This window comes from Sebastes fasciatus, chromosome 20 (assembly GCF_043250625.1).
Source record: "Sebastes fasciatus isolate fSebFas1 chromosome 20, fSebFas1.pri, whole genome shotgun sequence".
Classification (NCBI taxonomy): Eukaryota; Metazoa; Chordata; class Actinopteri; order Perciformes; family Sebastidae; genus Sebastes; species Sebastes fasciatus.
The window spans coordinates 6,007,083-6,020,115 of record NC_133814.1 but is presented as its reverse complement, the minus strand read 5'-3'; the positions used below and the strand labels follow the sequence as shown (position 1 = coordinate 6,020,115).

The 13,033-nt window shown below is 45.7% G+C and overlaps 1 protein-coding gene across 6 annotated transcripts in view; it reads left to right on the top strand.

Moving 5' to 3' along the window:
* The window catches only part of ep300a (EP300 lysine acetyltransferase a), a 30,821-nt gene extending 20,699 nt beyond the window's left edge, over positions 1–10,122 (top strand). For all 6 annotated transcript variants that reach the window (XM_074620715.1, XM_074620713.1, XM_074620711.1 and 3 more), the window contains exons 21-31: positions 694–750; positions 856–933; positions 1,028–1,095; positions 1,361–1,511; positions 1,804–1,950; positions 2,061–2,174; positions 2,363–2,528; positions 3,335–3,502; positions 3,606–3,767; positions 4,166–4,447; positions 4,568–10,122. In XM_074620715.1, coding sequence (XP_074476816.1) covers positions 694–750; positions 856–933; positions 1,028–1,095; positions 1,361–1,511; positions 1,804–1,950; positions 2,061–2,174; positions 2,363–2,528; positions 3,335–3,502; positions 3,606–3,767; positions 4,166–4,447; positions 4,568–7,852 — 4,678 coding nt within the window. In that variant the 3' untranslated portion in view covers positions 7,853–10,122. The remainder of the gene's footprint in view (positions 1–693; positions 751–855; positions 934–1,027; positions 1,096–1,360; positions 1,512–1,803; positions 1,951–2,060; positions 2,175–2,362; positions 2,529–3,334; positions 3,503–3,605; positions 3,768–4,165; positions 4,448–4,567) is intronic.
* The last annotated feature ends 2,911 nt before the right edge of the window (positions 10,123–13,033 follow it).

The following is a 13,033-nucleotide window of genomic DNA, read 5'->3' as shown; positions in this document are numbered from 1 at the left end:
TATCTTCTCTCTAGCTTTAAAACTGATCCCGCTACAAACCTCCGAAAGATCGACTGTGTTAATGCGTTAAAGAAATTGGTGGCGTTCGAACTAAATTGCGTTAACGCGTTATTATCGCGTTAACTTTGGCAGCCCTAATAAAACATGTTGTGAATTTTGGAAATGACTACATCTATCTTTTTTTTCAATACATTTTGACTATTGGCTCTGGAGTTATTGGAAATGTTTGGATCTCACGAGTCGGTCTGGAGTGTCCATATAGCGTTTAGCGAGCACTGGCAGGACACTGGGGAGTGCTTCATCCACAGTGGCACCAGCGACTTTCTGAAAAGTTAAGAGATTTTCAATTAGAAGCGCTCAGAGAGGCCGCACGAAAAAGTCAGAGTGCTCTGAAAAAAAGATGCTGGGTGAAGCACTTTTTCTCTAGCTTGCTCATAAAAATTGCTATATGGACACCCAGGGCCTAATAATATTAGTGTAGCCTAGTCGTTATCTGCCACTGTGCAGAAACACCGGGTTTAAACAGAATGAATAGACCATGCAAAAAAAAAAACCTGCTCAGAATTAATAATTCATTTGAATGTCAACGTTATAAATGAAGCTTCGAACTATTTAGTACAGCCCTACTGTATATTGACACATTTCCTCTTGTTGTTCTACATATTGTCATACTCCCTCTTCATTTTTTTTCAGATCGATTAACAAGGAACAGTTTGAGAAGAAGAAGAATGACACACTGGACCCTGAACTGTAAGTTCGCCAAATGTCAAATATTAGCATTTGGGAAAGAAGATTAAACCAAATTAGTTTCAAGGACTTTATGGAACTTGTATCTTCATCTCTTCGTCCTCTCAGGCTTGTTGAATGTATGGACTGTGGGCGAAGGATGCATCAGATTTGCGTCTTGCACCATGAAACCATCTGGCCATCGGGGTGAGTTCTCAAGGTTCATGTGAAAGTCATTCGCTAAATATTTTTTTTTTTTTATGCAATTAAGCTGACTCGACCCCTTTTTTTATTTTCATAGTTTTGTATGTGACGGCTGCTTAAAGAAGACAAACAAGACCAGGAAAGAGAACAAGTATTCTGCCAAAAGTAAGTGGCAATGCTTCTTGTGGTTCTATCCCATTTTATCCCCATGTTTTACTTTCATACAGGAACGTGTTTTTAACCCTCATTTTTACCCATTCATATGAGACTGCTGTCGCACATTAATCCCATGTTGTCACCATTTACCGACTCAATGTCACAAGTACACCAATAAACATATTTGGATTAAACAGAATTCTAAATTTCTCATCGCTTGTTTTTCTCCCTGCTAACCAAACTCATGAAAAACGCTTTGCTCTCCCCCATACAGGGTTGCCTCAGACAAAGTTGGGCAGTTACCTAGAGATAAGGGTGAACGACTTCCTGAAGCGTCAGGTCTACCCGGACGCCGGGGAAGTCTCCATTCGCGTCGTCCACGTCTCTGACAAAGTGGTGGAGGTCAAACCAGGCATGAAGTCCAGGTACAAGAACAAGACACATTAGAGTTGGAGACGCCCATCTGGTTTCCTGCTTACAACCACATTTGTGTGTCAAATAGAAACAGACTTAATGATAATATCCATCATGAAAATTCCGCTGTACAGAAATTAAAAGAATTTGTGTTTAGAATCAAATCAAATATTTTCTGTTTGACTTGCTCAAAGTGAGAACTCAGTGCAGAGTAGCTGGCTAATATTTGATTAATGCAGATATATTTTCTGATAATCTATTTTACAGTCATTGAGTTTAGATGTTTTATGTTTTTGTCTCCAGATTTGTGGACAGTGGAGAGATGTCGGAGTCTTTCCCATACAGGACAAAAGCCCTTTTCGCGTTCGAGGACATTGACGGAGCAGACGTCTGCTTCTTTGGTATGCACGTTCAAGAGTACGGATCGGACTGCCCTCAGCCCAACCAGAGGTAAGGATATCACCATATTAGAAACATGAATTTTATAAGCTATAATTATACATAATAAGTTACATTTCAGCTGTTGTGATATATTATTATTTCCTCTTTCACCCACTCAGGCGAGTATACATCTCCTACCTAGACAGCGTGCACTTCTTCCGGCCTCGCGCTCTAAGAACAGCAGTCTACCATGAAGTCCTCATCGGCTACTTGGAATATGTCAGGAAGTTGGGGTGAGTGCTGCTGCTCACAGATGACATTTATTTTGGACATGATAATATGAATGCTTATGCAAATTCTTCTTTTTTTTAAATTTTTTTTTTTTTATTATTATTCTGACTTGTCCCATCGCAAAGCTTACTTTAGTCTGTAAATGGATTTTGCTCATTGTGTACGCATGTCTCTCGCATGTCCTCCTCAGCTACACCACTGGGCACATCTGGGCTTGCCCACCTAGTGAAGGGGACGACTACATCTTCCACTGTCACCCTGCAGATCAGAAGATCCCAAAGCCCAAACGCCTCCAAGAGTGGTACAAGAAGATGTTAGACAAAGCTGTGGCGGAGCGGATAGTGCACGATTACAAGGTAGAGAGGCAATGTTCATCTGTATTCTTATATATATTGGAGGAATGGTCATTTTTGGGATTACTTTACCAGCTACTTTTCTAACCTAGGGCTAGGTATCGAGACTCGCTAACTTTTAAGGTATCGACCGAAATAACTCTGTAGCAAGTAGAATTGATACTTCTCCAGTCCAACAATGCCTGCAATCGACCCTTTTGGTGCCCAGATCTAGAAAAAAAAGAACTATTTGTATGGTTTTGTTCGCAGCCGATCACCATAGGGGTTCTTCGATTTAATGTGACGTATGATCGGCCCACTCCCGCAGCAGCTACAAACCATCCAGCTGGGGTTGTCCGCTTGCACACGGCTCTGAACATTGAGATGTCTGAGCCGGCGGCTAGCTAACAGTGTAACAGCGCTAACAACGGCAGCAGTGCTGACAGAGCTAACAGTTTTTACCGGGGGGGTGGGCGCTATGCTTTCGCGACAACGTGATCCCGCCACCGTGGGTCGGCGGTAACCGCTGTATGAGCGCTGTGCAGTGCGGCAGCGATTAGCCAGTTGGACACACGCAGCTTCCATTCACATGATGGGTATTGAATGAAGTACTCTATTGGTATCGTATCACTTTAAGGGTAATCATATTGGTACTGGCATTGTCATTTTTTAAACCAGCCCATGGCTATTTTTCTCCTCCAGTGTGTATGTAGCACAGCAGGGAAGATTAACTTCATTATAAATAAATGTAACGGTGTAGCTGATAGGAAGGCCTGATTTGAATACCGCCCGTGCAAAACGCTAACTTTATTTTCAATTTACCCCAAAAGGATGTCTTCAAGCAGGCGACAGAGGATCGTTTGACCAGTGCCAAGGAGTTGCCTTACTTCGAGGGCGACTTTTGGCCCAATGTGTTGGAGGAGAGCATCAAAGAGCTGGAGCAGGAGGAGGAGGAGAGGAAGAGGGAGGAGAACAGCACGTCCAATGAGAGTATTGATGTAAGAATGCGAAGATCTATCAAATCGGTCCTGAAGAGCGGTTGGAATTATGAAGAAGAAGGTTTCTTGTTGATCACTGATATTCCCCTTCTTTCTTGTGCAGGACACAAAAGGTGACAGTAAAAATGCAAAGAAGAAGAACAACAAGAAGACGAGTAAGAACAAGAGCAGCCTGAGCCGAGCCAATAAGAAGAAGCCAGGGATGCCCAATGTCTCCAATGACCTTTCACAGAAACTCTATGCCTGTATGGAAAAACACAAAGAGGTATGAAAAAAGGAAATGATACATCACTCATGCTTATTTATAAAGATCATTTTTTGGGGCTTTTTATGCCTTTTATTGAGAGTGATAGTGATAGTGGTGAAATGGGATGACAATGCAGAAAGGGCCACAGGTCGGATTCGAACCCTGGGCCACTGCAGCAAGGACTCGCCTAATTGATACATGGGGCGCCCGCTCTACCCGGTGAGCTAACTGGCGCCCCTCTCATGCTTATTTAAATGCCTACATATTATCACTCTCAAGCAATTTACTTAAGGAGTGGAATGAGTGGACTGGAAGAAAGCTCAATTATTGACTAGATTTTCTGGCACCAGTTGCTTTAAAAGACGGCATTTCACCCCCTGTCCCTCATCTGTTCGCCCCTCTTTTTCCTGTCCTAGGTGTTCTTCGTGATCCGGCTGATCGCAGCACCCATGGCGAATGCCTTACCCCCTATTACGGATCCGGATCCCCTTATGGCGTGTGACCTCATGGACGGCCGCGACGCTTTCCTGACACTGGCCCGAGACAAACACCTAGAGTTCAGCTCGCTGAGGAGGTCCATGTGGAGCTCCATGTGCATGCTGGTGGAGTTGCATAACCAAAGCCAGGACCGCTTCGTCTACACTTGTAATGAGTGTAAGCACCACGTGGAGACTCGCTTCCACTGTACCGTCTGCGAGGTGAGTTCGGGAGGTGTTGTTTTGGTGGGTCCCGAAAAATACGTACATTATTGGATTTACGTTAATGTAAACCTGCTACATATCGCGTCTAAACATTTGTTTTCATGCCATCCCTCACAGGATTACGACCTCTGCATCACGTGCTACAACACTAAGGGCCATGTGCACAAGATGGAGAAGTTAGGCCTCGGGTTGGACGACGAGAGCAACAACCAGGCCGCCGCAACCACTCAGAGCCCCGGAGACTCCCGTCGCCTCAGCATCCAGCGCTGCATCCAGTCCCTCGTCCACGCCTGCCAGTGTCGAAACGCAAACTGCTCTCTGCCGTCCTGCCAGAAGATGAAACGCGTCGTTCAGCACACGAAAAGCTGCAAGAGGAAAACCAACGGTGGCTGCCCCATCTGCAAGCAGCTCATCGCGTTGTGTTGCTACCACGCCAAGCACTGTCAGGAGAACAAGTGTCCGGTTCCGTTCTGCCTAAACATCAAGCACAAGCTCCGGCAGCAGCAGCTGCAGCACCGGCTCCAGCAAGCCCAGATGCTACGGAGGAGGATGGCCAGCATGCAGAGAGTGGGCCAGCCTGCTCCTGGAGGAGCTCCCGGGGGCAACGGCCTGCCTTCTCCAGGAGCCAACAACGGAGCAACCGGTCCTGGTACCCCTACATCTGTGGGCACGCAACCTCCTACCCCACAGACGCCCACCCAGGGGAACATGCCTGCACTTCCGCAGCAGCAAGGAGTTGGGATGGGTGGAATGGGAGGAATGGGAACCCCAGGCCAGCAACAGCAGGTTCAACAGCAAGGTGGTGCCATGCCCCCTCAACATCATCTCCATCAGTTTCAGCAAGTGGGTGGAGGAGGTGGAGGGGGGATGATGAACTCTCCTCAGCAGCAGATGGTGCCTCAGCTCCAGCAGCAGCCTCCCAATGTCCAGCAGCAGCAGCACCCTGGTGGTTTGCCTCCGTACAACCCCAGACCGCCTGGGGCTTCTCCTCTCCACCCGTCCCTGGGTAAACCTGGCCTGGGTCCAGCCACCCCACCCCAGCAGCAGCAACCCAACCAGGGCCCGGGGTCCATGCCTGTACAAGGCCAGCAGCAAGGGCCCCCTCTGGCTGCTGTAGAGACGGCCCTAAAAATCCAGCGCCTAGCAGAGAACCAGAGACAGATGGCTCAGGCCCAGGCCCAAGCCCAGATACGTGGCTTGGGACAGGGGGGCATGATACCCCAGCATCCTCACCACCAGAACACCCAGGCCCAGATGGGCATGCCCCACATTGGGGCCCAAGGCATGACCCCCCAGGCACCGGGAGTTGTTGGCAGGACTATGTTAGACCCTCAGCAACAGGGAATGCTAGCGGGGATGCAGCAAGGCGGCCCCCAGTCGCAGTTGCCGCCTCAAGTTCAGCAGCAGCTCCAGCAAGTCCAGCAGGGAGGTGGTGGACAACTTCAGCCAGCAAACCAGCAGTGGGGTGCTGGCGGACCAGCCATGAACCAACAACAACGGCAAGCCATGATGGGTCACATGGCACCGCAGCCAGCGGTTACTCAGCAACAGCAGCAGCAGATGAATCAGCAACAGCCGCAACCAGGAAACCGCGGGCTGATGCAGGTAATGGGTGTATCAGGAGGGGCAGCAGGGGCGCCTAATTCAATAGCGGCTGCAGCCGCGTCAGGAAACCTACCCCAGGCAGCACTACAAGACCTCCTGAGAACACTGCGCTCTCCGAGCTCACCCCTTCAACAGCAACAAGTCCTCAACATCCTTCGTTCCAACCCGACCCTTATGGCCGCTTTTATCAGGCAGAGAGCAGCCAGGTACCAAGGTGGTCAGGGTGGCCCTGGAGGAGTGGTAGGGCCTCCAAATGGGGGCCCTGGAGGGGTGAGGTTCGCAGGGGCTGCTGGAGTACTGCCCGTTCTAGGAGGGGCTAACATGGATGGACAGCAGCAGGTTAATGTGAACCAGGCAGGCCAGCCAGGGATGAGCATGGCTCAGGGTGGAGCAGGAGGAGGGAATATGCCCACCATGGCTCAGCTTCAGCAGCTACAACAACAGCAGCAGCAGCAGCAGCAACAACAACAACAGCAGCAGCAACAACAACAGCAACAGCAGCGCCCAATGTTGCCTGGGAATCTACAGCAACAGCAAATGGCTGCATTACAGCAGCAGCAGCAGCAGCAACAACAACAACAACAGGGAGCAATGCAAGCAAGGGAGGGAGCAATGCAGCAAGGCAACATCACCAATATGACGCCGCAGTTCAGAGAGCTGTTGATGAGGAGACACCTGCAGCAGCAGCAGCAGCGACAACAACAGCAACAGCAACAACAACAACAACAGATGGGAAACCACGGGCAGTTCCAGCAGCCTCAAGGACTCCAGCAACAAGGCCAGCAAGGTTTCATGCAGCCTGGCCAGGGACAGCCAGGGATACCCCCCTCTTCCCAACCCCAGCCTGGGGGTGGAGGCGTAGGGGGTCCCCAGCAGCAGCAGGGAGGACCACAGGGCGGGCCGGGACAGCAGCAAGGCTACCCAAACTCCATGTCGCAAGTAGCTGCAGCGCTCCAGCAGCGGCTCCAGCATCAGATGCAGATGCAGCAACAGCAGCAGCAACAACAACAACAACAACAACAACAACAACAACAGCAGCAGCAAAATACAATGGGTGGGCTTCAAGGACAAGACGGAGGGCCCGGTGGAGGCACAGGAGGACCAGGAGGGCCTCCACTCCAGCCTGGACAAGTGGGACCAGGGCCGGGGCAGCAACAGCAAGGTGGAGTCGGCGGCGGGGGCGGCGGGCCCCCACTGCCGCAGACAACCCAAAGCATGCTCCACCAGAACATCCACCAGAGGCTCCTGCAACAGCAGCAGCAGCATCTGGGCGGGGGCTCTCCAGCGCAGCACAGCAGTCCCATGAGTCCTCAACAGCAGATGGCGCAGTCCCCGCACCATCTCCAGGGACAAGGTGGACACGGTCCAGCGGGGTCGCTCAGCAGCCAGGTCAGGTCGCCCCAGCCGTCGCCGAGGCCGCAGTCGCAGCCGCCGCACTCCAGCCCGTCCCCACGCATGCAGCCCTCGTCCCAGCCTCAGCCTCAGCCCTCGCCTCATCGCATCTCGCCGCAGACCCAGACCGGCTCGCCCCACCCGGGCCACTTAGGCCAACATCACCCCAGCATGGCGCCGCCCCAACCTCCGCAACCCCAAGCGTTATCTCAGCCGGGTAGTTCTGTAGATCCCGGTCAGTTCAGCTCGGACCAGAACTCCATCATGTCCCAGCTGAGCGGGATGACGGGGATGCACGGCGGGCAGGGGGGACAGTCGGACATGTTGGGGGGGAATAACAACGGCAGCAACAACAACCAGGAGCTGGGAACGAACATTAACCACAACAGTTTAGACCTTATGTAGCCTCGACTGTCTCTCCGTCTCGACGCTCTGATCAGTCGCCCCAAATCACAAACTGCCATGAAAGGAGAGCGAGGCGGGACTACAGCTTTTGGGCTTTTAGAAGTTTTTATTTTTTATTTAAATATTTTTGTGATGTATAAATATGAACTGAAGCTTCCTTCCTATGGGAGATGCAACATAAATCTTAGAAGTCAATAAATGAATAAATTAAAACAATGGTAAGTTATTGCTGTTAATATATATCTATATATTTTTGCCAATTGTGTACAAAAAGGTGGAAGGGCAGTGTTTCAGGTTGAAGATATTTCTTCCTTAGTCTATGACACAATATTTTTGGGGACTTTGCCTTTTTATGAATATTTTTAAGATTTTAAATGTGGCTAAAAATTAAAAGTGAGTTGACACGATGTACCTTTTTTATCGTTTTGTTTTCCTCCTCAAATACCCAGTCATAATTGTATCTATTTTGCAGAGTATATTTTATTTCTGAATTTATTATTTTTTCTCCCCCCACCCCCCTCAATGGATCGTAATACAAGCATCAACATATCTTCTGTTACAGGAAATCTCTTTTTTCTGGACAGTTTTCACAGCAATGTACATTTTACAGCGACCGCAACGATTCACATATATAGAATTTATTTTATACGATAGGTGGGCGGGAGGGGGCGTTAAATGCAGTTTGATTTTTGGCAGGTTGTTTTTGTTTTGACAGGGTTTATAGGTTGGAATTAAACCTCAACAGTGTTTTGGGGGAGTGGGCGACACTGGTCGTATTTTTCTGCAAACAATGGCCAGATCCGCAGAACAAATCCTTGCACCCACGGGCCACCTCCAGTTCTCCTATGAATGTGCACACCTTCCTTACCCTGACCCCCTCACCCACCCACCCCCTGCAGGAAATGAACTGTTGATGTCCGATCGTCTAGCTGTTAGAGGCGTATTGTGCCCCTGTTTCAAGCTGGCCGATGTTGAAAGGTTGTGCGTGTACATATATTACAACCTTGTTTATGAACTGTGACTCAGAAAGAGGTCGATATGTGTTTTGGGCTGCAGAGGTTTGAGAAAATCCTGCCTGTATCCTCAACGGTTTCACTTTCACTACTTTCCTCTCTTTCCCTTTTGTTCCTCATCCTCAACCACAAGATTTAATTCAATGTTAGTACTGTACAAAGTAAGAAATGGTGGACTTAGATACTGTTTTTGTAATGAAATTGAAAGATGTAAAAAAAAAAAAAAAAAAAACCTGTACATACTTTAAATCCTTATGAGCAGAGACGTTATTTTCTGCTGCTTGTTTCCCCTCTTGTTTGATTGGATATTTGCTGTATCTGTAAAAAAAAGACAAAAAACTACAAAAGTACTCCTGAGCTACTGTACAGTATTGAGATTCTTTTCTAAAAGGTACAGTGTGGGGTGTAGTCGGTCACAAGCACCAATGCGCCTTTTTCTGTGTATTTTTGACAAGGTTTTAGGGATGGGAGGGGGTTATCGCAACAAGTCGCACACCTGAACAATCTCAAAACTTAAAGATGATGTAGAGCCGAGACGGGTTAGAGGTGTGATCGGAAAGAGTTTAAATTTGGTCATTTAGCTTTTTACGGAGAGGACTGAAGACACAATATTCACATGCTCACTATTTTTCTCAAAAGGTTGGGCTTGCTGGGTATGGGGAGGGGACGCGTCAGAACCAGGTGGCAATATATCTTGAGACTTATTTTATAAGAAAAAAACAAGGAAAAACTGTCTTTTATATATAGATATATTATTTAATTTTATTTTTTGGAAATAAAACTTGAAGCTACAGGAATTATTAGATAAAAACATGTTTTGTTTTGTATTAAAGATGTTATGGTGATGCAAAAAGACACTGCAGACAGTCATTCAGTTTGCCCTGGGGGAAGCCGTGGAGTATATTATACCATCCCTTTTTCAGAAATGTTTCATGTACATGAATATAGTTGTAAACATACTGAATCACTGTACAAACTGATAGCAACTGAACAAATAGTTTTGTTTTTAATCATTTCTTCTCCTAAACAGAGACTGGAAATAAGACTATTTAAATATTTGTTTAGTATTCAAATGGAATCTTTGACCACTTTTTCGTTCCTCTTGTTAACAATTTTTTGGTGCTTGCTGAGAGAAAGCAAAAATAACTGTTGCTCCATTTTCATTAGTTTCTTTTTTTAAGTTATTTTGGTGGTCTGATTGTTTTTTGCCAATAAATTAATTGTACAATAAAGTATGTTTGTACCATTGGAAAAATACTCAATTGTTGCCTCGTTTTTCACATTTATGTAAGAGATTTTTTCTGCAGGTGAATAAATTGAGCATCGCTTGATGGAAATTCATGGTATTTGTAGTCTCAAAGTTTTACATTTTCTAATTATGAAATCAGTTTGAACGAGAGCTAGAGCGATAAAGCTGCCAGGCCGATATATCGGCGGATGTTAGCTTGTTGCAGATCCATCAGTATCAATGTATACTGTATGTCAGTCAATAAATAAATAGTTTTTCAGCAGTAAAATGTCCCGCTCAGTAGGGATGTCACAAAACTAGAAATTTAGTAGTCGATGCCAGTGAAATTTAACGATTCTCGATACCACGGTAAAAAACAAAACAATAAATCCCATGTATTTCAGCATCCACTCCTTTATTACCGTTACTGGTTTTTGAGAAAGTTTCTTGCCAAAAACTGAAGTTTACAAGATTACATTTGAACACATCCTGATAATTTAACACAGATTTGTTCTTCATAATGTAGCATTATTGATTTTCTAATTTAATCATTTTCTATTGTCCTTGGTACGCCGTTAGTCTCTGGCCCTGATCCCCGGTACCTGCGGTACTGTAGAAACATGAGTACCGTCATGTTTTCAGAGTTTTGACATTGACTTGGTACCGAAGTATCAGCTCTCGTGACATCCCTATGTATGTACCTTGGTCATATATTCTTTTTTTTTTTTTTAAATCTATCACTATCAAAATTGTTTATGTTCTGTGTTTTGTTAAAATAAATTACTATTGGCCAGTTTACATTTATCTGATTTCTAATACTCAAATATCGATATTAGTGTTACCTCAAAAACCCAATATTGGTCAAGCTATCGTTTAAGTACATGTAAATAAGGGACTGTATGAAAATGACTGGAGTGAGGAGGGGGGTTTAATTCTTATATTTATGTTTTTGTAAAACTTCCCTTGACTTAGTAAAAAACTGCAACACCCTTCCCCTAACACCTCAAAATATAGTGCTATCCACAATTTAAACACATCCAACTGCATCCATGAGTAACTAGAAACAAGTATCTTTGTCAATAAGCAACTGAACAAGTGGTTAAAATGATATTAAACATGAGCAACATTTATTTTAGTATTCCCATAGAAATATTCTATACACATTAATGACACTTGGTAGACTGGAGCAGGTAATGTGCAGGTTTAACATCACAATAAAGTGCAAAGGTTCGTCGCTCGGTGGTGGACGGAAGCAGCACAAGCGACCACATTAGGCAACGTCATTAAATCAGTAGGTCAGTACATATGGCATCAGCTCAATGGTTATCACAAACTGTATAAAAACTATTCTGTTCAGTCATCTGCGTGACAAATACACAGGTTATCTTTAAAGAATAAATATACATTCAGGTCAATGTAGAAAAATAAGGACTAGAAAATACATGTTTCCCCCCCACCCGACTGTCCCCTCCATTTTTAAAGTCTCCTCATATTTCAAGTCTTAATAGTATCAGTGGAGGATCGTGCATTCAGACATATGGAAGCCAAATAAGCTGGGACAGTAATAGTGTTTGAGTGTGTGTGTGTGTGTGTGTGTGTGTGTGTGTGTGTGTGTGTGTGTGTGTGTGTGTGTGTGTGTGTGTGTGTGTGTGTGTAAAGGACAGAGAGAGACATTAGCCCTAAAAGCTCTGCAGACAAAACAACAACAAAATGATGTGACATCAGGCACTTCCATTCCCTGCAGCTTCACTGTAGCACAGAGACAGTTTTGAGATCACGAGACGCTGACCCATCATCCTCAGTGTGGGATAAACAACTTGTGGAACCAATGGGACGCCACTGTGGGAGATTCCACAGACATGACACATCACATCAGCTCAAGGAAGCCACCGGGGTTAGAGACCTATATACTGGGTTGAAAGTTGGGCTTTTATTTTGTTAAATTAGTGATATTCGGCTTTACAGAACTTATCGATGGCCGCAGTTACATGAATTAAATCTGTAAAGCTGTGGGGAAACTGTCCACTTTCAATTGATGTGTTGTTGTTATATAAATCATTTTTAGAATTTTTTTGATTGATTGTTTGATTGATGGAGGGAGATGGATCACCCTGCGTTAAGACCATATCGGTCGGTTTCTCGTGTTTTAGCCCAACTTTAACTACAAATTGCATATACACTGCTAACAATTTGTCCAAAGCACACTGCGGGTTCTCTCCATGGAGTCCGCCATGTGCTCCGCCATGTTTCGACAATAACACATAACGGATAAACCAAAAGCTGGCTCTAGAGAGAGCGTTTCACGTTTTTACGTTAATTTTGTTGCTCCTAAAGGCAAAGTCAAGGTCCTGAAAGATACCTCGGCGTGACCACGGTTTCGCACTTGGCGGCACACGTTACTGCAGTCTTGGAAAAGGGATGAATGAGCAGAGGGGTACTCAGTCGGTTGCAATCTGCAACCACACCACTAGATGTCACTAAATCCTACACACTGTACCTTTAATAAATAAATCAAGTTGACACATTACGTTACCTACAGTTTCTCAAACACAGTTTAAGAATGCACGGTAACTGGAAGGTAGGAAATTAATGAAACCTCTTGGTATTTCTTTTATGAAATAGTAGTCAGTCATGTAAACTATGTGTGATTTACCCTGTTGGTCAAACTCTACAAACAGGCTCCACACAAACCCTCATAATGTGCAGTAAATACAGTGCAATTTCCATACTACATTCTGTTATCAGGTCTCATATTAATGTTGGTTAATACTCAGTCATCACGTCTATGTTGTGTTGTGTGTATTGAGATGAAGAGGTTAGTTAAACAGAGACAACTACAGCCTGTCTTCGCATTGGTAGAACTGCACTGGAGGAAGAAGGCATGCAGGCGGATCAAATCGTCTCTCGGAGGATTGTGAAACGCATACAGGACTAAGCCAC